Source organism: Bubalus bubalis, chromosome 14 (genome assembly GCF_019923935.1).
Source record: "Bubalus bubalis isolate 160015118507 breed Murrah chromosome 14, NDDB_SH_1, whole genome shotgun sequence".
NCBI lineage: Eukaryota > Metazoa > Chordata > Mammalia > Artiodactyla > Bovidae > Bubalus > Bubalus bubalis.
The window spans coordinates 16,782,672-16,810,606 of NC_059170.1; the positions used below are offsets into that span (position 1 = coordinate 16,782,672).

At 46.7% G+C, this 27,935-nt stretch overlaps 1 protein-coding gene and 1 long non-coding RNA gene across 5 annotated transcripts in view; one reads left to right on the top strand and one right to left on the bottom strand.

The window, feature by feature from the left end:
• Window positions 1–8,374, top strand: part of TTI1 (TELO2 interacting protein 1) — a 41,827-nt gene extending 33,453 nt beyond the window's left edge. For 2 of the 3 annotated variants that reach the window (XM_006051741.4, XM_044927658.2), the window contains one exon: window positions 7,641–8,374. In XM_006051741.4, coding sequence (XP_006051803.4) covers window positions 7,641–7,824 — 184 coding nt within the window. In that variant the 3' untranslated portion in view covers window positions 7,825–8,374. Of the gene's footprint in view, window positions 1–4,890; window positions 5,153–7,640 lie in introns of those variants that run through there. The other variant, XM_044927659.2, reaches the window with a different exon arrangement.
• Window positions 8,375–9,014: 640 nt separating this feature from the next.
• Window positions 9,015–13,818, bottom strand: LOC112578715. Of its 2 annotated transcripts, none has more exons than XR_003103035.2 (6): window positions 13,692–13,818; window positions 12,052–12,264; window positions 10,659–10,721; window positions 10,199–10,232; window positions 9,373–9,546; window positions 9,015–9,293 (listed from the first exon to the last, which is right to left on the bottom strand). It is a non-coding gene; the product is annotated as an uncharacterized LOC112578715 (long non-coding RNA). The 2 variants fall into 2 exon arrangements; XR_006544385.1 differs by having other exon boundaries at window positions 9,373–9,767.
• Window positions 13,819–27,935: the final 14,117 nt, after the last annotated feature.

Consider the following 27,935-nt stretch of genomic DNA (forward strand, 5'->3'; position numbering starts at 1 on the left):
TTCTAGCAGTAGGATCTCAGCCCATCAAAGATGCAGCCACTGCCTCAAACCCTGGACGAACTCAGACTGGCAGAGGCTTGTTCATTTCATCCCCGTCAGAGCCCCAACTCCTCTTTACCCACATGTGGGCTTATTATATTTGAATGGATCAGCAGCCACAGAGGTGATCCGTTAGTTCAGCTGAGCTTGAAATTAGCAGCTCACCCCCTTAAATGGTGTGGGCAATGTGTTTGAGCTTGGGCTGCCGAGCTGTTTCCCCCTCAGACTACACCCAGCATGGAAATGAGGGCACTTCTAATATTTTCCTTTTTGATATTTGATTAATAGTGGGCAAATCCAGACCCAGTAGTTAGCTTTCCTATTATCCATCTTTTGGCAGGCACTGCTGCTTTTCAAGTCTCATTGTTCTAAAAATGCACTCAGATCTGAAGCTGTTCACTGTGTGGATATAGGCATGATTTCCTGGTGTCAGAGATAAGAGACATCTGCCATGCAAATTACAAACGAAGTGGGTTGCTGGGTTTCAGATCAGAAGGCAGGGACCTCTGTGCCACCAATTAAATCAAATGCTACCAATCCTTCCCCTGCTTTCTCGGTGTTGTCACATGACTGATAATCTGCCAGGGTCATCCATTCTACCACCCAGTGGAAAAGCCCAGTGTGGGGCCTGCATGCACACTCATATGTGCCATATGGGTCGGGAACTATGATGCTCATGACGGGAGATCGAGCCTGGTAGCTGGACAGCCTGCACCAAGTGGATTTCAGATATCAGAAACCTTGGCCGACTACAGAGTGGTCATTTCATCCCTTTGCAGGGCATGAGGTCTGTCTTGAACACCTAAGAAGCAGGAATGAATGTTGACAATCTCAGTGCCAAGTGAAGTAGCCAGGGACATGGCCTCAATTGTCTTATTATATATTTATTTATTCAAAAGATGCTTTAGAGTCTCTTATTCGCCAGATACTGTGCTGAGAGTTCAAAGGTGAAGACCACGGTAGAGTTGGCCTCACATGACTGCTTAGCAGTGGTATCACCTTGGGCAAATTAATTTCCTTCTGGAAGTCTCAGTTTCCTCATCTACAAGACTAGAATAAGCATATCTTTTTTTTCTGTGTGATAAAATTATTACAAAGATTTAGCAAAGTCATGTATATTAGTCTGTAGCACAAAATGTCAGCCCAAAGTAAAAAGTCAATCAGTAGTATTCATTATCATTATTTAAACTTCCTCCTTATTCCAAAAAAGACCTTGAGTATCTTACAAACTGAAGTGTATGCAACAAGGTAAATAAGAACTGAAGACATTTTTTAAAGGAAAAATAAGAAGAGGGGAAACAAAGTGGAAGCCAGGGCTGAGGTTCATTTGTAAAACACAGACTTGGAGCTCTTCACCTGTGCTAGAGATGAGCCTGCAGCAGGCTCTGGGCTTCCTAACACAGGAGGCAGAGAGGGAGACACGCCTGCTGTGCGACTTCCAGTCATCACTCAAGTCAGAACAGAAAGCTTTTAGAAGGCAGCCCTCTGGAACTCCCTTGGTACTGAGCCCTGAGAAGATGCACCCCCTGGGTCATCTGAAAAGAACACTAGGTACCTGTGTGACTGATGACTCCTAACATCCTTGCAGTAAATACAGAAACATTTCCTAGAGCTGTTTCTTACAGCTCCATCAGTGGAGGCTGCTGGCTTGGTGCCCAAGCGTGGGTTTCAGGAAAAGAGTTCGAGGGTGGCAGGGAAGGGGGTGCAAAACAGGTAGGCTACCAGGAAAATGTCTTTTTCTGCAAGGGCGTGAATCTTCCAGGGAGGGCCAGGAAACTCGGCATGCAGCCGGGAAGTACAGACAGCCAGGGCCACTTTGAGATCCATGCCCAGCAGCGTTGCCATCATGGGATCTGGGCTATCAGTGGGGCCTGGAGCCGGGAGAGCTGGCCAGATGGGAAGGACTGCTTTTAAATCCGGCCCCAGTGGGACTTAAACCCTTCTCGGCTCTGGCTTATTTTTGAATTGTCGGTAACAGATTGGGCCTCTCAGTGCCATATCTTTTTAAATATGCACAAAGCCGTAGAGTCATTCCACTGCAACTATGATACTTTGTCTTGTGGTACTTTAGGGACTGCATTAGCATCGTAAGCTTCCACTAGTGTTTATGGTTTTAATTCCTATCCTGGTTGCATTTAAAAATGTTTTTAATACCGGGCTCTGCGTGAATGTGCGGGTTGGCGATCGATAGATGAATGGCTGTGAACAGGTAAATATAGTTAAGTCGAACGAGTATGTATAGCTGCAAAGGCAATTGGTGGGATTTATTTGGAGAGTAAATCGTTGCTCCAAGTCATAATCCTCCATTTCCAACATTTAGAAACAAAAAAACGGCCTCTGTGCAGGGGAAGATAGCTAAACTGAATAGCAAGAAAGGACAGGCTTGAAATACTGGTTAACCAATGAAGCGAGACCCATTAGAGTAAATTACCGAGTATGGAAGCATCGCCCCACTGCTTTGCTGACTCCAACACGTGGATACCCCTAGCATCCGTTTATTTAAAAGGAAACACACAGCCTCATTTGTAGCGTCAGCAGGTACAGAATCATGGGAGAGGAGGTGGCCCGAGAAGAGAAGAGCGTGGCGGCTGTTCTGCCAGAAAGGGAACCACAGGGAAGCCAAAATCACTTTGCAGTATGCCTGCTTTCCAACAAGTGAGTTTATCCTCCAGTTGCGTTTACTTGCAGCCACATTGAGACAGCCTGTGTCGTGTCCCTAAGGAGACGCCCTGAGTAACTTCTTTCAGTGCTCCAAATAAATAAATAAATAAACCTTCCAGAGCCACAAGTTCTTTACCACTGGCATTTATGCAGACAGCTCATGAGAGCATTTTATAAATCCAGAAGGAGACAAGGAGCAGCAGATCCCTCAAGCAAGTAATTGACAGAGAAAGAATAGCCTGTCACCCAGGAGAACTGGGAGCACTGAATTTCAGTTACGGTTTATTTAGCTTTGCCGAGCCTCGATTGGCCAGCGGTTTTCTAGAATTCCCCTTGAAGCCAGCGTGGTCTAGCACGAGATGGTGAGGACGCACTCCATAATATTCGTGTCTTCAGCAGAAGGGTGTCTTTTTGGTTCTGCCCCACTTGGGATGGACAGGCCCAGGACTCAGCCCCCAGATTTGAGAACTGCTGGGGCATGTTGGAGCTGGAAGGGGCTTAGAACCAATCTCACTGATGTCCAGGAAAGACTTGCCGGGTCCCCACCTCAGGAGTCCTTCCCCGGCTCCGGCCCAGCCGTGACCTGAGCCTGGCCCTCTTCATGTCACGCTGTGGGTGTCTGTGGTCCGTCTGTCCTCCCCCACCAGACAGGGAGCCCTGAGGCCAGAGCCTTTGTCCACCCATCTTTGTGTCCCACACACACCTGACACAGCTCCCTGCGCTGGACCAGGCGCCAGTAAACATTTGGTGAACCACACAGAGATGGGACCAGACCCAGCCAATCAGATTCCAGCAGCACATTTCCCAGCCCCCCAGGCGCCCTCACCCCCGGCTTTGTCACTCAGAGCACCTGATATTGATCGTAAAGGAATGAGTTGCTTCTGTTGGTTTGGTGTCTGGAGTTTATTAGGTACTTACTGATACCCGTCAACTGTAGATAGGGCTGAAGTGCAGGGAAATGGCTGCCTGCATGAAGTGAAATTCAATAAAACCGCATTTTAAGTGAAAAATCAGTATAAACACCAGGCTTCTTTGCCATGGAAACAGAGGTTGCTTAGAAACTGCCTAACGGCGAGTTCTAAATTTTTTAAAGTCAAGTTATCATTTAAGCTACACGGCCCTACAGGTTATTGAGAGATAATCACTCGCCTCAGGACACTCAGAGGCAGGAGGCCCAGCTGAGTGCCTCCCAGAACTCTGGGGACCAGATAATCTCTTGATAACTGTGCTCCCTGGAGCCACCGATTTGGGCCTGGGGGTAAGAGAAAGAAATTTTTGTGCAGGAGTTAAATGGTGTACATATATATTTATTTTCAAAGTATTTTTCTTTGGGCTTGAAAAAAGATGGAGTTGGCCATTTGGCGTGTTCACCAGCCATCCCGGCCATGTCTCAAGATGTATTGGGAACATTTTCCAGGCAGTTACTCCAATCAATTCAAAGCAGAGGTCTCCTCTTTGTCTTTCATGTTTCGATTATGCAGAAGGATGCTTTCAGGGTCTTTGGCTTTCTGCCTTTCCCTGTCTGGGTGCCCCTCTCCCCAAAAAGGCCAGGAACCCGGCCTGGGACAGGGTGATCCTAGAGGTTGGAGCAAAGCTGGGCCTCTGAGTAGTCAGACAACACCTTCTGGGTCTCAGGCTCAGCTCCCAGGGCCTCAGAGTGAGCGAGGGTTTGGGTTCAGAATTTGTCAGTGTTTAGAGTTCAGCAGGTCGCATGTCTTTTGCCAAGCAAAGAGCACAGCTCTGCCTACCAGGCACCTGGCACAGTTGCACGGCGCAGTAATTGCTCGCGACCTCAGGCACATGGAGGGCAAAGAACAGTGCATTCATTTCTTCCTGAAAATAATGGGCAAGATTACAACCCCAGTGGCTGAGAATTGGGACCCCTACCAAGTCAATATGAAGGAAATTATGACTGAAGCAAAAGACAAATGTTCTGCCCTTTTCAGAGCATCTGAGAATTTTCCATGGTGTGGCAGTCCTGCCGGGGTTGGTAGTGATAATTATTCCTGAGACACACACACTCTTTCTGGAAGGAACAGTTGTTTTCATCCTACACTTCAAAGTGTTTTCCTGCACCTCATCTCCTTAGAGCCTCCGAACAAACCTGTGAGGAGGGTGGGGCCAGTGTGATTATTTTCCTTTGGAGAAAAAGGAAAACAGGTTCACAGAGGCAAAATAATTTGCTTCCAGATGCAGAGAGAAGAAACCAGCATTGCCAACCTGCCATTCTGGGGATTCTATCACTTTAGGAGCTCAGGAATGAGACCCAAAATAATTCTTCCAAGAGTTTGGCCCTGGCTTCTAGAAGAAGATGAACTTTGCACGTGATTTTTCCTTTGCTTCCCTGTTAGTGTCTTACTTAGGGTTCTCGAAGGGCAGAGAGAGTGGTTTCCTTCCTTTTCCTTTCCTGCCAACGAGTATAACACCCGAATTTAGCAAGTTAAAAAGGGATGCCGAAAATGAACTTCAGCTTTGCAGAACAGAGGGATGACTGAACTGGGCTGCAGCACCACTTGGCTGGGTGTCGCCCAGATCAAAATACTCCTTGAAGTTGAGAGTGTGCACCCATGCTATCGCTTGAAGAATTGTTCCAGTTCTTGAAGGAGGAGAAAAAAAAAAAATCAAATGAAATCATTTACATTCTAACAGCCTTTGGCACCAGGGAAAACTGTCAGCTGTGTCACGTGTAAATAGAAATCTGCTTCCCAGTTTTGGTGCATTTTTTCATCACTTCCCTCGCCACTCTAATTATCAAAGATATTTTTGTTTTTAAACAAAAATTGTCTCCTACGCAGGCCCCATCTCCTTTCTGCGGTGAAGTGGAAACAATGCATTAGAATATTCTAATCACTTCTCCAGGAGCCACCGCTGAGGTTATAAACTCAAGATTATCCTGAGTAAAGAAAACTTCAGGCACTAGACAGGTCAGAAAATCAGAGTGCCCCCTCCACCTGCCTCCCTGGCCACCTGAGCCCACACCTGTTATACCCAAGGAAGGAAGCACAACTGGCCCACTGAAGTAAAACCTGAATCCCGTCCCCCAAGGGCACAGGCTTTTCAGATTAACAAAATTAAAAGCCAGAATTTAGCACCAGTTAGCAACCGTTTTGGACATGACTGAGCAGGCACGCCACAACTGTTTAAGTTCCTATCCGACATGCAGTAGTAGGGGAGAGGCTTCTCAGAATGGTCATCAAGAATCAAACGTGATCCATCAGACAGATTCTGTCCACTGTTAGCTGGTAGACAGGGACCCCATGCAGGCAGCCCTGTGTAGGGCCGGATCTGCGTTTTCCCAATTAAACCCCAGCAGAGCCCTGGGTGAAGTGTATCTCCCGTTTTCAGAAAGGAGGAACCTGAGATGAAGATAAGTCACGCAGCTAGTGACGTCTGTGGTAACGTGACTACCGTTAGTGACATTCGTGGATCCTTCCTTAGTGGTGAGCCATTCACCTCTTCTTTAGGTCATTTTACAGAATATCGCTATTTCAGCTCTAATATTTTGGTCACCTGATGCAAACAGCCAACTGATTGTAAAAGACCCCAGTGCTGAAAAAGATTGAGGGCAGAGAAGGAGAACAGGGCATCAGAGGATGAGACAACTGGATGACATCACCAATGCAATGAACATGAACTTGGACAAACTATGGGAGATGGTGAGGGACAGGGAGCCCTGGCGTGCTGCAGTCCACGGGGTTGCAAAGAGTCAGACATGAGTTAGCGATTGAACAACTATTTCAGCGAGGGATGCCATCTGAAGTCATTAGTGGGCAGCGTGATAAGTCCCTTCCTTATTAAACATGAAACCTGTTCAATCAAATGTTAGTTGAGTGCTTACCGTGTGGACACCAAACACCCAAGATACATCAGTGAACCAAACAGGCATCCCTGTCCTCAGGGGCTTGTGCTATAAGGAAGGGAGATGGTCAGTCAATAGGCGGAAAGAGTGTCCTGAGAAGGAAAAGTTGGGGCAAGCACCTAGGCATGGGGGTCGGGAAGGCCGCCCTCTCTGTGCAGGTGGTTCAGGTGCTGAGATGGGCATGATGGCTGCAAGAGAGCCACCCAGCTAGGGAAGGGCCTCACCCTTCCTAAGACTGAAAAGCCAGACTCTACATCACTGAGTCAGCCGAGCGTAAGAAGTTTACACCTGGGTTGCCCAGTGCCATGGCCCTGGGCATTGTTTAGAAATGAAATGTGAGCAGATAAGAGGCAAGGGTTGTGACCCCACAATTCAGACCAAGATAAAGAACCTCACCTGTGGTGGGTGTCTGGTAATGGGTAGCCCGGGCCCTTCTGCTGTGTTTGTGTTGTATGTTCGTGACCAGTACTTGGCATCTGCTAAAGGTCTCAGGGCAGGGCTTAGCCGATCCTGCCACGGGAGAACAACTGGATCAGATCTCTTTGTGGGTGAATCCAGACCACCGAAATGCCATGGCTCTCAGAGGCCTCGACTACTGAGTTCATCAGCTTGCCAGAGGGAAAAGATAAGGACCTGAGGCCCACGAGTTGAGGGTTGCCCAGGCTCCCCAAGCAGGACAGGGGAGTCCCTGCCCCCGACTGGTCCCATGAGCGGAGAGGACCATGTAATGGAGGTGGGCCCTATCCATTTCCTTCCTTCTAAAAACTGCTTTGTAGCCAAGAATTTAACTACTTTCTTTGCCAAGAGCTTGTTTGATGTCAATATGGTTCCACTCAAGACTAATTACTTTCCTTCTTTCTCTGTCAACGGAAATGAAACTCTTTACCTCTCTTTCTGTTAGACTTTGTGACCATCATAATGGTCTTCAGAACTAAAGCGGGTTTTGTTCTGCTCTTTGAAGTGATATGGTTATCAGTTGTTTTCACAAATAGCCCAGTACAGAGCCTCTGGGGGTGCAGGGAGCCCAGCAGCCGTCCCCCACCCCCCCATGCCCCCACACTCCTTTTCCATCTCTCCACAGCGTTTTCCTCCACCTGATGAAGGTCGACCCGGACTCTACCTGGTTCCTCCTGAACGAACTTTACTGCCCGGAGGAGTTCACGCCTCCCCACCCCAGCCTCCACCCTGTGCAGCTGCGGGGGGCCACCAGGCAGCAGAACCCCTACTCAGCCAACGTGCTCCGCCTGCTCCCGGAGCTGCAGTGACACCCCTCCCCTCCCCGGGCAGGCAGGTGGACGCCAGAGGAGGTCCCTTCCCTCCCCTGCCGAGGAGGACGAGGTCGTGGGGCCGACCCCACCCTGGCGAGGGCGGCGGCGGTGGCAGCGGAGAAGACTGCCAAGGTGGATTAGACAGCCGATCGATTTATAAATTGATCGATCACACAACTGCTCAGAAATTGGATTGAAGGAAAGCAGCCGACTGTTATTTATATTTCATACCTGGTGTTTTCAAATGACATTGTCTGGCAGCTCTAAGGGCTTAACTCCTTAGCTCACCACCTCTGCGGCCCCAGCTGCCTCACAGGCCACCCCACACACACACCCATACCCGAGAGTTTAGGGACATGTGGGGCAGAGGCCTGTGCATCGTGTGTGTCCTGTGAGTGCTCAGGGTGGAGCGACACCCATCCACGAGTTTTCCCGTCACTGGCCGGCAGCACCAACTCACACACCTCCTTCTCCTCAAATAAGGAGATGGAACCTCCCCTGTTCTTTGGAAGGAAATGAAATAAAGGCACTTCTTGAATGAAAAGTATGATCAAGACCTCACTTTGAAGTTTGTTATTTAAATTGGGTGACTTTTTAAAAATTAGTTTATGTTTGTAAAGGGATAACAGACTCATGGTATAAAATCCAAGTGGTACAAAACACTGAGAAGTCATTCTCCCCATCCTCATTCACCAGACATCTAGCTTCCCTCTCTAGAGGCAAACTCTCCTGATAGTTGTTTGGATGCCTTTTAAGTATTTTTCAACTGTCTACCATGGATAATGGTCTACTGACGGCCACGTGGCCATGACGCAGTTGCACCAGTCAGGACTTGGCCAGCCCTGCTTCATCCCTCCCCTTCCCAGTTACCTCCATGCTCCCACTCAGCCCCTGCGTTAATCCCAGATGTCATATCCAAACTGTTTTTTTTTTTTTTTTTTTAATGGACAACCAGAATACATTGGGCTTCCCTGGTGGCTCAGATGATAAAGAATCTGTCTGCAATGCAGGAGACCCCGGCTCGATCCCTGAGTTGGGAAGATGCCCTGGAGAAGGGAATGGCTACCCACTCCAGTAGTCTTGCCTGGAGAATTCCATGGACAGAGGAGCCTGGGGGGCAGCAGTCCATGGGGTTGTAAAGACTTGGACACGACTGAGCAACTAACCCACAGAATAGCATTAAAAAATTTTTAACAATGGTCCTTTAATATTATATTCAGTCAGTGTTCAGATTTTCCCAGTGTGTTTGAATCAGGATGCAAATAAGGTGTATACATTGCCATTGTCGATATGTCCCTTAATAAATCTCTCTTAATTTATAGATTCTCCACCTCTCTTTTCTTTTCCTGGGAAGTTTTTTGTTAAGGAAACAGGTCATTTATTCTACAGCACTTCCCACAGTCTGAATTTATTGATTACATCCCCTTGGGGGTCATTGCATAGGCTCCTCTTGTCACCTGTATTTCCTATAAATGCAAAACAAGAGATCAGGGCTTTTTTGTTTTTATTTTTTGGCAGCACTCCTCTGTGGGTGGTATCACTCACTTCCATCAGGAGGTGTATGATGTCTGATCTCTTCTTGTGATGTTGGCAGCCACTGGTGGGTCGCGCCTGGACCTAGTCATTCATTACAGACCGCAGAGCAGTGCTCTTCCCACCCCACCGTGCCAGCTGGCTTGTAGCTAGAGCCTTGCATCCCTTCATCAACCATGCGGTAACCTTGAGAGAGTTTGTGTGGAAAAGGCAGGATAAACACTTGATTTTCGTAGCTGGGAGACTTAAAACCCACAGATTATGTAAATTCAGGTATACAGCCGCACACACACATACACACAGGTGCTGAAGGACACATGTGCAGGAATGATGAATGCTTTCTCAGCAGATGCATGGTGAGGCACTAGCTAGATAACTCCTCCAGTGACATAGATAATCCCCAAGCTCTAAAAATAAAAAACAACCAGAAGACGGCTGGCATGGGGACCTCGTGGAGCAAGGGTCCCCAGCCCATTCCAGAGAGGTCCCACTCCTTGCCTTGCAGAGCCTCCGTGCAAGGGCAGCAGAGGCCCAGCTGGCTTCTGGTCTGGCTCTGTCATTGAGTCATCGGCCCCCACCCCCCACCCCCCAGCCCCCGCCAACAACTTTGGGCCTCAGTTCTCCCACCTGGAAAGTGGATGGAATGGGCCAGAGGGAGAACTCTTAAACTTGGACGATTCTAGACTCCGCTAGCAATCACCCCCTGAAAACAATCCTCCTCCTGTCACTCCCTGGAGGGTACAGCATCCTCTGAGCCTGCAGTCACGGCAGGCTCCACCTCCGCTGGGTCCGCTCAGCTGACCTCGAAAAATTCTGTGTCCAATTTCAGATACCTCACCTGTGACCCCACAGGGACTCCAAGTTAAGCAGCCCTGAAAAGAGAGAGATAATCACTTAACTCTCTTCCAGTTTGAAAATTCTGGAGTGATTTCCTTTGGGGAAAGGGAGGAAATGCCCTCTAATTGAGGGGATTGTCAAAGGATTCACAGAGCATTGTTCCCGATTCTGCTGGGGACACAGAGTGATAGACTAATTCAATCTCTAGGTCCTGACAAATGAGAAAAAACAGGTCAGAGAGGTGGCGTGACTTGTCGAGCATGACCTGGCTCCCAGAGAGATTAAAGCAGCCTGCCTTTCTTCACCAGGTGCCAGGGTATGGCAGGCCAAGATGGTGTGCCAAGGAGTCGGGGTACATGCACACCCACCCTGTACCATGATATTAGAAAGCTCATGCTCTGGGGAAGCCCTCTAGGGGATAACCTGCACGTGAGAATTTCCGTGATGTTCCGAAAACCCACCGCTTCCTCAAAGAGTTAAGATATCCCGAGTCACTTTCAGATTCCTGCAGGCAGATTGTTGAACTTGATTAAAAAAAAAAAAAAAAAAACTAATTAGAGTGCCTCTCCGGTTATTATTATATTCAGGCAACTTTAATTTTGAACCTGTCCTGCTGACTCAATCTAGTCCTTGTTAACGTCCGCTTCGCAAAGCGATCGTTTCCCCCTGTTAAAATTTCTGGTGCAGCAATGGTTTCTCCTCTCATTCAGGGTGTATCCTGAGTACCCTGAGTGACTGTGTGGCTGGAGTCAGGGGTAGGGGAGGAATGAATAGGCAGATGCTGAAAGGCCCTGCAGTTGGGGTTGAGATGTTTGAGCTCTGATCTGCAGGAAATGGAGGATTCAGGGATGTGTAAAGCTGGACCCAGGGGATCCTGAGAAGAGTTAGATGTGACCCTCGGTTGGGGCGGGGGGGTGGGGGGGCACCATACTCTGGAAAGAACGTGAATGTGGAGTTCATCAGAGCTGGGGTTGATTTCTGACTCTGCCTCTTCATAATGGCATGACCTCATTGGGTCACTTTACTTCATATTCCCATCTCTAAACTGGAGCTGCTGGGACTGCCCTGGTGGTCCAGTGGTTAAGAGTCCACCTTCCAATGCAGGGGGAGTGGGTTCCATCCGTGGTCAGGGAACTAAGATCCCACATGCCAAGGGGCAACTAAGCCCACGCACCACAGCTAAAGAAGCCTGCTTACCTCAATGAATATCCCACGTGCTGCAATGAAAACCTGATGCAGTCAAATAAATAAATAATTTAAGTAAGTAAAATGGAGCTGCTGCCACTGCCTCTTTTGGTGGCTGCTTCAGGAGGAGTAAATGCTGTAGTGTCTCTGGTGAGTAAGTAAGTGCCTGGCTCCCAGGACAACACACTGTCCTTCCCCCATCTCCCAACCCCACTGCTCGTGGCTTTGTTAGGGATGCAACACTACTCCTCCAAGACACTTAGAGCTGAGCAAGTAGATGGTTATGTCTCTGAATGAACTATCCAGGAACTACAGGGCACCGCAGCAGAGGAGGAGATAAGATCCTAAAAGATAAGCAGACAGGCAGAGAGGATAAAGGGCATTCCAGACAAGGTAATAACATGCCCAAAGGCATCGGGCATACCTGCCAATATCTGTACTCATCATAACTCCTTCCCTTGCAGCTGGCAGGAGACCCAACTCAAACTGGCTTCAGCAACAAAGAAATGTCTGGGCTCGAATGACCAATGGGCCTAGCTGGCTTCAGCTCCACAGCCAGCCTCTGCCTTTTGATTCCGCTTCCCCTAGTGTGGCCTTCTTTCTCAGGCAGCCTTCTCTGTTAAGTGCCTGAGGTGGCCACCGCTAGCTCCAGACATAGGTTCAACAAACCTGGGAGAGTGTGCCCGTCCTTCCGACAGATCCAGTTCTCAGCTCAGCCCGTCTGTCGCCACGCTCCAAACCAAGCACTGTGCATCCAAGCAGGTATCCACAAACTTTCTCTGTAAAGGGCCAGCTGGCAAATATTTTAGGCTTTGCAGGCAGGTTCTCTAGGACAGGGGTTCCCAACCTCTGGGATCTAATCCCTGATGATCTGAGGTGGAGCTGATGGAATAATAATAGAAATAAAGTGCACAATAAATGCAATTCGTTTGAATCATCCCCAAACCACTCCCTCCTCTTTGGTCTATGGGAAAATTGTCTTCCATGGCTGAGGACCACAGCTCTATGGCATCTTCTTCCTTGATATTTTTTACAACCTTTTCACATGTAAGCACTATTCTTAGCTCAGGAGCCCCTCAAAATAGGACAGGGGCCTTTTTTTCTTTTTCTTTTTTGCCCAGGGACCTTAGTTTGCCCTGATCTACATTTTCACAGGCAGGCCTGGAGGCAGGTGTCAGGTCAGCTCACCAAACTATATGGAGAGGGAACTGGGCTGGTTTCCCCTAAAAGGAAGTGCTGCATTTCCATTACCAGGAAAAGAGATGCGGGGTGGAGAGGGGCCAAGTCGACAGGCTGTGTCTGTGACAGGTGACAAGGGTGGCTTGGCTGTCTAGAGAAGGGGTGTGTGAGGAGGTTTTGGTGTCCGAGGCCACATGTACGAAGGGCCTTGACTTGTCAACCTGGGGATCCCAGCCTTAAAAGGTCAAGAGGGGAGGCCTTGGAGGGTTTTTGAATGGGTGAGTAATGCGCTGAAAGCAGCATTTTAGGAATAGTCATCTCGTGGCAGCGTGCAGGAGAAATTGGAAAGGAGAGAGCCTGGCAATGAAATTGTGTTTCTGAAAGTCCCAGGACGAGAAAATGTACCTCTTCCATCAACCCCAAACTGTTTGACACGCCGTGGTTCATGAGCAACTCGAGGCACATAAATATGTGCTTTAAAGTTTAAGAGTAAGAAGTGAGATGAATGGAACCTCTGATGAGGCTCCCTCCTTGTTCAGAAGCCCAGGGAGTGATTTTCCAAAAGCAGCTCCGGCTGCGATGAGCAAGGCAGGGCTCCTCTCCCTTTGTGTGACTCACCCCAGCCTCTGTGTCGGCCTTGATTGGAAGCAGAGTTGCCCCTGTTGCCTCGCCTCCAGAGTAATGAAGAGAGGCCAAATTTCAGAAAATAACTCTGAGTGATGGCTGCCTCTATGGAAGCGCTGATTGCTTTATAAATGGCCTTCCTCTCCCCACCCCCCAGCCCCTTCCCCACAGAAGTTTGGAGGCGGCAGTGGCTTTCCAAATTATGCTTGAAAAGCAGCCTGATTTCCCTGAGGAATCCTCTCCGAGATGAGGAGCTGTTCTCCCTTTTTTTCCGACACTTGCACCCAGAGTACAAAGCCTGTCTGCCAAGGGCTCAGAGGGAGCGGTGCCCACCTCCCTTCAGAGCCATCAGCACCAGCCGTTTATGATCATCTCTCTGGGCTGCCCGCCTGTGCGGCAGGAAAGGGTTAAAAGGCGCTGATGACCAGCTGCCTCCAGCACCCGCTTCTGTTTCCCCCCTTGGGTAATTCTCCATTCTTTTCGCACCACAGCTCCCGGGTCTCAACCTGCTCTCTCAGTCAGTACCCTCACGTCCTCAGCTTCCTCCCACACAGGCCGCTCAGAAGTAAGGAAGCACCTTCCGGAATCTCTGAGGCCGTTTCCAAGGGAAAAGATGGCGGGGGCGGGGGAGGTGGAGCAGGAAGGAGTAACGGAGATGAGTCAGAAGTTTCTTCAAGAAATAAAACACGGGAATTCCCTGGTGGTCCTGTGTCTAAAATCTGCCTTCCATTGCAGAGGGGCGTGGGTTCAATCCCTGGTCAGGGGACTAAGATCCCATGTGCCGGATGGCACAGCCAACAAAAAATATACAAGAACTAAAACCTGTTACGTTCCCCAGGGCAGAGGTGTGCCATGGACACAGACCTTCGTACACCCCGTTTCCCCTCCGCCCCACTTTCACATCCTTTCTTACCTCACAAACCCCACCTCGTGCTCTCACACGTTCCACGCGGGACACTGCCCAGCCCCCGAGAAGAAGCCAGAGAGGCCAGAAATGGGAATCTAACCATGCCACAGTTTACAGGTGACCTTGGGCAGACCCTCCTCCTCCCCAGGGCCTCAGTTCCCTGTCTGCTAGATGAAAGATTTGAACCAGTCTCCAAAATTGCTCCACCTCCTAAATGGTGAAGGACTTGATAATAACGTGTTGGCAAGTATGTGGGGGAAACAGGCATGTACGTTGGCACGAGCTTGGGGTTTCCCTGAGAGTCCAGTTAGTAAGACTCCTTGCTTCCACTGCAGAGAGCATGGGTTTGATCCCCGGTTGGGGAACTAAGATCCCACATGCTGATCTTGCATGCTGTGCAGCATAGCCAATATTTGTATGTATGTGTGTATATATATATATACATATATATATATACACACATACACACACACTCCTCTATCCATGGAATTCTCCAGGCAAGAACACTGGAATGCGTAGCCAGTCCCTTTTCTAGGGGAACATATATATATATATAATATGTATATTGGAGTAAGCTCTCTGGAGGTCAACTTGACCGTATCTCATAAGTTTCAGTGTACACACCTTCTGACCAGCAATTCTGCCTCTAAGAATTTAATACTGATGCATGTGCACAAAGGGTACCTGCTCAGGCATCACTGCAAGGTTGCTCCTGCTTTGCAGAAACCCACAATACTGAACGCCCAGCATGCACCAGGCATTTTGCTTAATGCTTTAAATTAATACCCCAAGAGACTGGGAGCGAAAGATAGGAAACAACCTAATCACAGGACTTCAAATCCACCCAGAGGAGGCTGAAAGACCCCCTCACCCTACCCCCCAAAAAGCCCCACCAGAAGTTCTAGTGAGCTATACTGAACAATGGTACATCAAATGTCATGAAATGTTAACTATTTCCTAAAAGAAAATACGGAATTAAAAAGAAAGCAGAAGGAGGGGTTGGGGAGGGAGGGAGGGAGGGATTGGTTAAATGAACTATGGTCCATCTGTATAACAAAATGAATGAAACAACAATGGATATGAGACTTTTAAATGCACATACTCTTTGACTCAGCAATCCTGCTTTTAGGGATTTCCTTGTCCATATGCAAAGATGAGGGCTTCCCTGGTAGCTCAGCTGGTAAAGAATCTGCCTGCAATGCAGGAGACCCCAGTTCAATTCCTGAGCTGGGAAAATCCCCTGGAGAAGGAATTGGCTACCCACTTCAGTATTCATGGGCTTCCCTGGTGGCTCATATGGTAAAGAATCCATCTGCAATGGGGGAGACCAGGGTTTAATCCCTGATCTGGGATGATCCCCTGGAGGAGGGCATGGCAACCCACTCCAGTATTCTTGCCTGGAGAATCCCCATGGACAGAGGAGCCTAGCGGGCTACAGTCCATGGGGTCACAAAGAGTCAGATATGACTGAGCAACTAAGCACAGCACAGCATGCAAAGATGGTGAACACAGTGTTCATTGAAGCAACATTTGCATTAATAAAAGTTTGGAAATGACCTCAAGGTCCATGCAGAGGGTCTTGGCTAAATAAGTGTCATACTGTTGTGCCAAATAGACTTAAAAAAGAGCTAGTTCTCTGTGTACATCACCAAGATTTATTATTAAAGAAAAAGGCAAGCAGAGCAATGCTAGTATTTATGGGGGACAGAGATACTTTATGTGTGGAATTCCTCTTAAAGAATACCCAAGTGGCAGCCTTCTAGGAAGAATAGCAGGATCAGTGATGAGAAATCTTTTCACATTGCACCCTTCATATCTTCACATTTTAAACCCATATTACATAATCATATGTGTAACTTCTTCACTCACTCAAAAAATTATTATTAAAATATAAGGCATTTGTGAGTCTGTTATTCTACTCACATTTTGGTGATAGGAGTATAACATCATCTGGGCTTCCTCTCATGTGCTTTGCATTTCTCCAGGGTAACCAGGCTTGGGAAGAGGAGGTATTGCTTCAGCCAACTAAGGAAAGGGATCTTGGCAAAGATCCCTTCACAGGATGGGTTGTGTACTGTACAGGCAACCACCGCACAGCTCCTGTGTGCATGGAGAAAGACCATCCCCCCCATCAGTGCCCCAGCTCATCTGAGTCCCTCAGAGCCCTAAAAGAAGAAGGTGGAGGCTCAGAGGCTTCCCTGGCTGCCTTAGTGCTCTTGGGCATTGCACATTGCCCTCTGCCCTAGCCTCTACTGTGGCTCTGTCAGGCTGGCAGCCTTGTCTCTATGGAGAGATGGCGGTCCTGGCTGCATCTTCAGCACCTTGGACAGGGCTGTGGCACGTACCTTCCTCTCAGTTAGGATGACAGCCACCTAGGCATGGGCCCAAAGGCACCAAATAGAGGGCAACCATAGAATTCAAACCGGAGGCAGCCGACATCCCATGATGAATTACATGATCAGTTACACCAGGTTACACCACAGAATTCAGAATCTGCAGGTTGAAAACTTCAATTCCGTCCAACAAGCATTTTTCAAGGCTTTTTATGTGCCAAACCCCAAGACAAAAAGGCATACATTCTGTCTCCTAAGAGCCAAGCCCAGAGGAGAGCTAAACAAGACAGTCATCATGAGGAGGCAGCGATAAATTCTGGATTGGAAGAAGGTTGGGAGCAGCAGTTAAGAGCATGGCCTCTGGACGTACAGCCTGGGTTTGACTTCTGACCCTGCTGCCTTGGCAAGTCTGTTCATTGCTCCAAGATTTAACAGAATGGGCATAAAAATCATACCTCCCTGAGAGAATGGTGAGAATTAGAGCCTGGTGAGAATAAAATCCTCGACTCAGAGCCTGGCCCCTGGGCAGTGCTCTGTAGGAGCTTGTTGTTGGGTGATGATGATACCTTAGAGGTATAAGTGCCAGCTCAGAACGTGAACTGAAAGGAAACTGGGAGGTGTCATGGAAGACAGGCCATCCAAGCTGGCTTTGCAGTATTTGCCCCTCAGACACAAAGGGAGGGGCCCCTCTGGGAAGAGGGAAGGAGGTGGGGACAGTAAACAATAAGGCTGGGGATGTTCCTGGTGGTTCAGTTCAGTTCAGTCACCCAGTCATGTCCAGTTCTTTGCAACCCCATGGACTGCAGCACGCCAGGCTTCCCTGTCTACCACCAACTCCTGGAACTTGCTCAAACTCACGTCCACTGAGTCGGCGATGCCATCCAACCATCTCATCCTCTGTCGTCCCCTTCTCCTCCTGCTTTCAATCTTTCCCAGCATCATGGTCTTTTCTAATGAGTCAGTTCTTCGCATGAGGTGGCCAAAGTATTGGAGTTTCAGCTTCAGCATCAGTCCTTCCAATGAACACCCAGGACTGATTTTCTTTAATTGACTATTTTGATCTCCTTGGTCTCCAAGGGACTCTCAAGAGTCTTCTCCATGGTTCAAAAGCATCAATTCTTCAGGGCTCAACCTTTTTTATGGTCCAACTCTTACATCCATACATGACTGCTGGGAAAACCATAGGTACCTGGTGGTACAGTGAGGATAGGAATCTGCCTGCCAATGCAGGAGACATGGGTTCAATCCCTAGTCCAGGAAGATTCCACATGCTGCAGAGTAACTAAGCCTGTGTGCTACAACTACTGAGTTCACACTCTAGAGCCCACGGCCTCAAATACTGAACCCACGTGTCACAGTTAGTGAAGCCCACTCACGCTAGAGCCCACGCTTCGCAACAAGAGAAGCCACTGCCATGAGAAGCCCACGCACCCCAAAAAGAGTAGCCTCCTCATGCCACAATAGAGAAAAACCTGTGCAGCAATGAAGACCCAGTGCAGCCAGAAATATAAATAAATAATAAATAAACATTACAAGCACAAAATGAGTTGATGTTATTTTTTTAAAAAGCATTGTGCTGAGGGGTTCAAGAGGAAGGGGATATATGTATACCTATGGCCAATTCATGTTGATGTATGGCAGAAAAAATCACAATATTGTAGTTATCCTCTAATTAAAATTTTATTCTGTAAAGCAATTATCCTTCAATTAAAAATAAGTAAATTTTTTTAAAAGAAAAAAATTTTTTTAAAGCATTGTGGTACAATACTTAAGAAATAAGTCTGAACAAAAGGATGAAACTTCAGGAAGGGAGACTAGTCTATTCCACACCCAAAGGCAGACACAACTCTACTTCCAGTGGGTGCTCAGTGTGTGCCTGAGGAAGGATCGGTAGCATTGCCCCGGGGAAGTTGTTCTCTGTGACTCTTCTGCAGGACTGGATGGAGGGCCGCTTTCCCCCTTGCCAGGCTCCCCCCAGTGCTCCCCTCCACTGCCCCTGAGGCCGCTTGTGGGGACAGAACTGTCCTTCATATGGTGAAGTGCATGGGGTCTGAAGGCAGCCTGCCTCTGCCATTTATGTGCTTTCCAGCCACGACCATGTGACAAGTCAGTTTCCCCATCTGTAAAATGGGAGTAATAATAGCAGCGCCTCTTGTCGAATTTTTGTGAGGACTCACAAAAATTTGATGTAGGAAAAGTGATCCCATATGTGGGATCTTAGTTCCCTGACCAGGGATTGAACTTGTGCACCCTGCATTGGAAGACAGGGAGTTAAGCCCTGAGCTGTAAGGCAAGTTCCAGGAGCCTGGTTGTTAACAAGAACGAAAGAGTTCAGGACACTGGGGCTGCCAGGTAACTACATTCTCAAGTAGACCCTCTATCAACCGGCAAGGAAGATAACACCAGGGTGTGAGCTGATACTCCTGGCTATACAGCTCTCTCTAATCTTCACAGCAGCCCTGAGACTGAATGTTGTGCCCATTGTACAGGGGCAGAAACTGAGCTCAGAGGGCCGAAGAAGCAGATTCCCAGGGTCCCACTGCGAAGCAGGGCTCTCCCAGGGCAATTCCAGCTTGTGAGTCCCTGCTTTCCTGACTTTGAGGAAGTCTGCACAAAGTAGCGGGGGCAGGGTGGGGGGAGCCCTAGAATTTACACTCCAGTGTGGGAGGCCAGACTTTTCTGAGAAACGTTTTCATTTACTAATGGATTTAATGAGGGTAGAACTTCCTGTTTTAAACAAACAAGTGATTAGCATTGACTACAGAAGTGAAAAGGAATCCTAATGAATTGCTAATTAGCCTCCTCCTCTTCCTGGGGTCTTTAACTGGTAAATTTTCTCTGGCTACTGGAAGTTCTAGTCAATGGGACTGGAATTCATTCATTTTTCATTCATTCACCTCACATCTATTTCTTGAGGACCTACTGTGTGTCGCTGTGAACAAGGACAAGCAAGATCCTTCCTTACAGTCTGATTGCAAGACAGTCTATGAGGAAGACATCAACTAACCTCACAAATATATAATGACACACTTACAGGACAGGGATCTGGGCTGGTGTGCAACAGGAGGGCTTGTACTTGTCCTAGGGTGGGGGTGTCCCTCAGAGAAGGCTACCTACAGGAAGGGATTTTTGAGCTAAGATTGAAAGACTAAGTAAGACTTGACTACATGAAAGGAGACAGGAAAGAGTAGCAGAGTGCTTCAGACATCTCTAGAACAACACATGCAAAGGTCGGTGGTGAGAGAGAACAGAGTGAGTCTGAGGAAAGGGAAGAGGCCAGCAGGAGAGGTGTGCAGGAGTGTGTGTGCGTGAGAGAGAGAGAGAGAGAGAGAGAGAGAGATGAGGCTGGGGTGAAGGATGTTGGTTCGCTCCTCTGTAGCAGACAGGGCCCAGTGTCTAGCCCACATCCTTCGTCTTACCATCTCAGTGTGCGCCCACTAACTTCCTGCTACCCCGTGTTTGCATCTCTTTGCCTGAAGACTTTGCATGGATAAGGAGGGCCTTCTTAGCAGACCAGAAGTCTTGGCATATTAACAGCTTGGGGGCAGCCTTTGGCCAATGACTGACAGAAGTTAATGTATAAAAGCCACAGGTCCCCCAGCCCTAGGGATGACTTTGAGGTCCATGCTCTACGCTGGCTCCCAGAACTCCCTGGTAGGACAGAGCCCCACTCGCTCACAGTGGCTGCTTGCCTGACCACTCACACTTTCCCTGTCTCACTTTCCCACTCCCTTTCTGGTACTTTCCGGAATCACCTCCCCCAGTAAACTACTTACCCTTAAGCCTTTGTCCCAGGGACTTCCCTGGTGGTCCAGTGGTTGAGAGTCTGCCTAGCAATGCAGAGGACTTGGGTTCAATCCCTGGTCGGGGAACTCAGATCCCGTATCCCACGCCACAACTACTGACCCTGAGTGCTCTGGAGCCTGTGCTGCAACGGAAGATCCTACAGGACACAATAAAGATCTCAAGTACCACAACTAAGACCTGATGCAGCCAAGTGAATAGATAAATAAACTTTAAAAAATAAATATTAAAAAAAAACCCTTTCTTTGTCCCAGCATCTGCTTCTGGAGGAACCCCATACTACAACACCCCTTAAACAAGACACAGATAGTTTTCCAGCCACCTCTGAATCCTAGCCTGGACGCCTTCCTCTCTCCCGTTTGCTTCCCTTGCAGAGTGTGGGGCCCCTGGACTGTGGTGGCCCAGCTGGGGTCTGCCTGGCACAGTGTACATCAGACCCATCACCAGCCTCTGTCTCAGTACTCTGCCTCTGTAATTCAACCTGAGCTGTCTCTCCTTCGAGGCGGCAAGTCCAACAAAACTTTCTTCAGTGATGGAAGTGTTTTATGTCTTCTCTAGCCAATTCGGTGGCTACAGGTGTCCATAGAGCACTTGCAATGTGGTTGGTACAACTGGGGGACTTAATATTTTATTAGTTCAGATGTAAATAAATACATGTGAAAGGAACGAATCTGAGTCGGTTGTAGTGAGGTGGATGAACCTAGAACCTGTTATACAGAGTGAAGTAAGTCAGGAAGAAATAAACAAATACCATATATTAGTGCATATATATGGTGCATATATATATAGTGCATATATATGGTATTTGTTTATTTCTTCCTGACTTACTTCACTCTGTATAACAGGTTCTAGGTTCATCCACCTCACTACAACCGACTCAGATTCGTTCCTTTCACATGTATTTATTTACATCTGAACTAATAAAATATTAAGTCCCCCAGTTGTACCAACCACATTGCAAGTGCTCTGTGGACACAGTGCATATATTGGAGAAGGTGACTGCACCCTACTCCAGTACTCTTGCCTGGAAAATTCCATGGACGGAGGAGCCTGGTAGGCTGCAGTCCATGAGGTCGCAAAGAGTCGGACACGACTGAGCGACTTCACTTTCCCTTTTCTCTTTCATGCATTGGAGAAGAAAATGGCAACCCACTCCAGTGTTCTTGCCTGGAGAATCTCAGGGACAGGGGAGCCTGGTGGGCTGCCGTCTATGGGGTCGCACAGAGTTGGACACAACTGAAGCAACTTAGCAGCAGTGCATATATACGGAATCTAGAGAAATGGTACACATGAACCTATTTGCAGGCAGGGACAGAGACACAGATGTAGAGAATGGACTCGACACGGTGCAGGCAGGAGATGGGGGAACGAACTGAAAGAGTGGCATTGACATATATACACCACGATGTGTGAAATAGACAGCTAGTGGGAAGCTGCTGCATGACACCGGGAGCTCAGCCCTGTGCTCTGTGATGACCTAGAGGGGTGGGATCGTGTAGGGGGTGGGAGGGAGGCTCAAGAGGGATGGGGATGTACATATACATATAGCTGATTCTCGTTGTTGTACAGCAGAAATGAATACAGCAATGTAAAGCAATTATCCTCCTATCAAAAATAAATAAATAAAATATTATGAAAAAATATGTGTGGCTGATGGCTATTCTATTGGACACACAGCTCTGGGATATGCCCTACTGTCTGTAGGTTGCTGTTTCCTGGACATCAAGTCTGATGGATTATGGGAGGGGCAGCCAAGTGGACCCAGCTCTCTGCACCCAGCTCTGCCAGTGGGCCCATCAGAGCTTCCGCAGGTAGGCCACCAGAAGGCAGCCACTCAGGTCCCAGGGTGGTCAACAGTGTGGGTCTGTCTACAGATGCCATTATTAACTCCCCCTTCTCTGAATGGACCACCCTTCAACTGCTCCCCACCCCACTTTCATCCCCTGTAGCTGGAGCAGAAAACCTTGAGGGAGAAGCTACCGTGGCTGATCTGGTGGTAGCAGGTGGGAGTTTGGAGGTGCTGAGTGAGACACCTCCTTACCCACCAGCCTGGCTTCCTTTTGTGTAGTGAATTAAAAGGTTCTCTTTGATTTTGAGGAATAATTGTATTTTTCTACTAAGATAGTATATTAAACTCAGAGTGCCTAGAGTTCAGGACAGAGGCAGGCTCAGAGTAGGGCCTTCTAGAAGTCATCAATAATTAACCTCCCCTTCTTCTAAATAAAAGAACCCTGCTATTAATCTAGGCACACAGCTGGTCAGAATAAAGGTCACCCTTTCCCACCTCCTTTGAGCCAGATGTGACCATGTGACTAAGTTCTGGCCCATGACAGAGAAGCAGAAATGATCTTCAACTTCAAGCAAGCATCCTTAAAGAGAGGCTGTGTGCCTCTCTCTCCCTTTTCCTCCTTCCTCCTGGCTGAAATGCAGACCCAGTGTTGGGAGGTGGAGTGGCCGTCTTGGGCTATGAAGAGATATCTGGCCAAAGGGATGGTAGGTCCCACAGTAATTAGAAATGCCAACTAGTTCAAAACAAGGGTCTTGTGATATTTAGGGAAGGAGAAAACACGGCTCCAAAACACTTCCTTTGTTTAAATGAGATACAGTCCAAACTTTGACCCAACCCTTAAAAGCTGTCAATGCCTGTCAGGGACAGATCTTTGTTCATCGATTCATTTATTGAGTGCATGCCATGGACCTCGAGACCTGTGCAAGGCACTGGGGACACAGCAGGGCACTGAAAGTCTGGGCCCTCACAGAGCCTTCATTACCATTCCTGACATTTTATAGCTCGGGGTACATTCTAAAGTGTTTTTACAGTCACCTACAGTGAAGATGGCATTGAGTTCATGCTTTAAAAATAACCTGCTCCTCAACCAGAACGCTCATATATTGCAGATGGGAATGCAAAATGGTGTAGCCACTTTGAAAAACAGTTTGGAAGTTTCCAGACATACACTTACTTTGCTGCCCAGCAATCACATTCAGGTATTTACCCAAAAGAAGTGAAAATGTGTCCACACAAAGATTTGTGTATGAATGTCCATGGCAGATTTATATATAATGGCCCCAGCCAGAAACAACCCAAATGTCCATCAATAGGAGAGTGGATAAGCAAATGGTGATATATACATACAACAGAATACTACTCAACAGTAGAAACAAATGAAAAGTAGCATACACAACCTGGATAAATCTCAAAATCACTATGCGTAGTGGGACTAGCCAACCACAAAAGAGAATATACTGTCTGATTCAATTTATATGAAATTCTAGGAAAGGGAAAACCAATGTATAGAAAGTAGATCACTGGTTACCTGGGGCTGCAGTTTGGAGAAGGGGATTGGTAGCAAAGGAGTACAAAGGAAGTTTTGGGGTTCATGAAATTATTCTTGATTATATACTGTGTATGTTTATCATATAATGGTGACTTTATGACTGTATCAAGTTATACACTTTAAATGGATGCTTTTATTCTATTAATACATTAGTCATATATACCTCAATAAAACTGACATAAGAAATATTTTTAAATTTTTATTTATTTTACTTACTGTTGGCTGTGCTGGGTCTCTGTTGCTGTGCGTGGGCTTTCTCTAGTTGTGACAACTCTCTAGTTGCAGTGTGTGGGCTTCTCATTGCGGTGGCTTCTCTTGTTGGGGAGCACAGGCTCTAGAATATGCACGCTTTGGTAATTGCGGTATGTGGGTTCAGTAGTTGTGCATGGGCTGAGTTGCCTTGCACAGTGTGGGATCTTCCCAGACCAGGGATAGAACCCTGTCCCCTGTTTTGGCAGGCAGATTCTTAACCACTGGACCGCCAGGGAAGTCCTTGACAAAAGAGAATTCAACCATATTATCCATAAATTAGTGAGGAAAGATAACCTGTTTATATACTGCAGCAACAGATAAATTATATTTTTAAAAAAATAAAATTACATAACCACATTCACAAAGATAGGGAATAGACCTGCCAAGCTCTGGATCTGGAAACAGGCAGAAGTGATCAGGAATTCAAGACCAATAGGATTCTTCAAGAAGTAGAGATAGCATATCAGGCTCTTGCTTGAATCCGTATCTTAGGTAATGAGGGGAACAGCCGGTCTGGCAATTAGAAACTGAACCATGCCACCTTGACTCATTAACTGTATCTGTGACATCTCTGATAGCACTGAACTCTGGGAATCCCTAAGCTCCAGTAGGAAGCACAGTTTGAGACTAGATGGGGATTTAGACAAGTGCAGAGAGAGAAAATGAGCATAAAGATTCCTCTTCAAAACAAGCTTGCAAACCAAAATTCTAAAGCACTTGAAGTAAACCAACAACCGACAAACTCAACTCTTAAGAGATGAATTTGCTCATGAGAAGTGCCAATAATAAAGCAATCTGAAAAATCCATTAAAGGTTTAGGATCCTAACAAAGGTAAGTGTTAGTTGCTCAGTCATGTCCAACTCTTTGTGACCCCATGGATTGTACACTGCCAGGCTCCTCTGTTGGTGGAATTCTCCAGGCAAGAATACTGAAATGGGTTGCCATGTCCTTCTCCAGGAGATCTTCCTGACCCAGGGACCAAACCCAGGTCTCCTGTATTGCAGGCAGATGCTTTACTGAGCCACTGGGGAAGCCCCCACAAAGGTAAAGGAATGAATAACATGTGAAAACATGTTACAAAACAAAGACAAACAACTAACTGCTGATGTGAAAAAGAAACAATTAGAAATCCTAAAAATGAAAAGTATCATTATTGAAGTGAATTCAAATGGGATACATTCTAAATAAAACACAGTTGAAGCAACAATTAGTATATCAAAAGAAGCGTGCATGAGTCCTCAGTTGCGTCGAACTCTTGCAACCCCATAGACTGTAGCCTGCCAGGCTTCTCTCTCCGTGGATTTTTCCAGGCAAGAATACTGGAGAGGGTTGCCATTTCCAACTCCAGGGGATCTTCCCGACCCAGAAATCAAACCCTCATCTCCTGCACTGCAGGCAGATTCTTTACCACTGAGCCACCTGGGAAACCCTAGGTTTGAAAGATATTCCTGAGTAATTCACCCAGAAAGCAGCACAGAGAGATAAAGAAGTGAAAAATAGAAAAGAATATTTAAGACATAGTGAGCACATAGAAAGAGTCCAACGTATGTGTAACAGAAATTCTAGGAGGATAGAATGCAAAGGTATAATGGAGATATAACATTTAAGAGATGGTGACTGAGAATATTTCAGAATCAAAACAAAAGTCCTCAGATGAAAAACACTTACTGTGTGCTAAATAGAATGGCTAAAAATCTCAGGAATTCCCTGATGGTCCAGTGGGTTAGCGCTGGATGCTTTCACCACAGGAGCCTGGATTCAATCCCTAGTCAAAGAACTAAGGTCCTGCAAGCTTCACAGTGTGACTGCCCCCCTCACCCCCAAAGAATCTCAACCAGAACCATTGTAATGGTAGAGTAGAATGTCAAAGGTAAAGAGAAAAATCTTAAGATTTAAGAGAATAAAGATAAATTGCCTACAAAGGAAACCCAGTTAAGCTCACAGCAGATTTCTCATCAACAGCAATAAATGACAGAAACAGAGAAATAATATCCAGATCATGCAGAGGGTAAAATTGTATCAGCCTACCTTGATACACAGCCAGATGAACACTGAAAAAGGAAATCAAATTACAGATCTTTTCGTAGATTAAGAGAGTTTACCACCTGTACTGTTACCACCTGTACCACCTGAGTATTAAAGCATGTACTTCAGCAGAAGGGAAAGTGAAAGAAGGAAAACGTTAAGTGCAGAAATTGGTCAAGTATATTGGTGAATCTGAATAATTTCTGATAATATAATTTCTGTGATAAATAGTGGAACTAACATTCTAACGAGGATGATGCAATGGGGGATAATTCAGCTCGTAGTTAGATGGTGTTAGAGGGGTTGTCTTGTCAAGAGGAAAATAAAGATACTGAAAAACTTTATATTAATGCTGTTAGGAAAATATATACTTAAGTATGTTAAAAAATTAAATCAGGGATTTCCTTGGTGGTCCAGTGGTTGAAAATTCACCTCCCAATGCAGGGGACGTGGGTTCAATTCCTGCTCAGGGAACTAAGATCCCACATGCTGTGGGGCAACTAAACCCTCACACTACAACTAGAGAAACCCTCACAGTACAACAAAAAATCTGCATGCGTCAAGGAAGATCCCACGTGCTGCAACGAAGACCTGACACAGCCAAAACACAAATATAAATAAATATTAAAAAAAAATATTGAAATAGTAAAAGAAATGTGATACACAGCTTTCAAATCAGTGAGGAGGATAAAGGATGGGATGCTAAAGAATGCTATCCATCAAAATTCAAAAAAGAAGAAAAACATTAAAGTAACCCTATGTGTTCCCCTCCCCCAAAAATGTCATGTTAATAGAAAACACACACAAAAATACACTGAAAATAAGATGGTAGAAAATAAGTCTAAATAAGTCAGTAATCACAATAAATGTAAGTGGATTAAACTTACCTATTAAAGACAGAGACTATGAGATTTTTAAAAGAATCAAAATCCAGCATCAGCTTTGTATAAGAGATATACCTAAGACAATGACACAGAAATATCCAAAAAGAAACAGATATCACAGGCAAATAGTAACCAAGAAAACTCATCTAAGAATGCTAATATCAGCAAAATAGAATATAATGCAAAAAAGGACTACTAGGGATAAACTGTGGAGAAGGCAATGGCACCACACTCCAGTACTCTTGCCTGGAAAATCCCATGGACGGAGGAGCCCGGTAGGCTACAGTCCATGGGGTCGCTCAGAGTTGGACAGGACTGAGTGACTTCACTTTCACTTTCCACCTTCTTGCATTGGAGAAGGAAATGGCAACCCACTCCAGTATTCTTGCCTAGAGAATCTCAGGGACAGGGGAGCCTGGTGGGCTGCTGTCTATGGGGTCGCACAGAGTCGGACACGACTAAAGTGACTTAGCAGTAGCAGGGATAAACTGAGTCATGACATTTATGATAAAATGAAGAATCCCATCAAGAAAGTGAAAACTCATGAACTTTTCCTAGCATTTCAAGGGAGGCCTTTTGCCACTACATTTATTCAAGGATTCGTTGTTCATTAAACTAAATCTGCACGCAGGCCTAAGTCCCTTAATGTAAAAAAGGGTGAGGCATGAGGACAAAGGAGATTGAAAAGTAAGGTTGCTTACTAAATTATTAAGTATACAGCTCTGGGCTAAATCAACATAACTGCAAGTAGAACAATAAAGGCCCAGCACATCCTAAATCACTTGTGGTACATTTGCATATTAAATTGGAACATTTATGTAGCTGAAGCCTAGAAAATGGCCTTTATTTAAATGTGCCCACAGTTAACACTTTCAGAAACCAAACTCATATGGCTCCAAATGCAACTCAGCAAACCTCCTTCTCTTTGTGGAAGTGAGGGCAGTCAAAGGGCTGATTTATAGGTGAAGGAGATATTGGAGGCTCAAGAAACCTGGGGCATTTGACAAAAATCACATTTGATGACCATGTAGACAAGAAAGAGAAATGAGCTAGATGAGGCACAATTAGGTAAATTTGTCTTGGGCCCCAAAGGGCAGCTGATTAATTGATGCTGTTAAGCAGGAGGAGAGTTCTTAATTGTAGAGTTCTATAACCCAGCCTCAAATACTAGGTCCCTCATTTATTTACCAGCTAGGTGATCTCGGG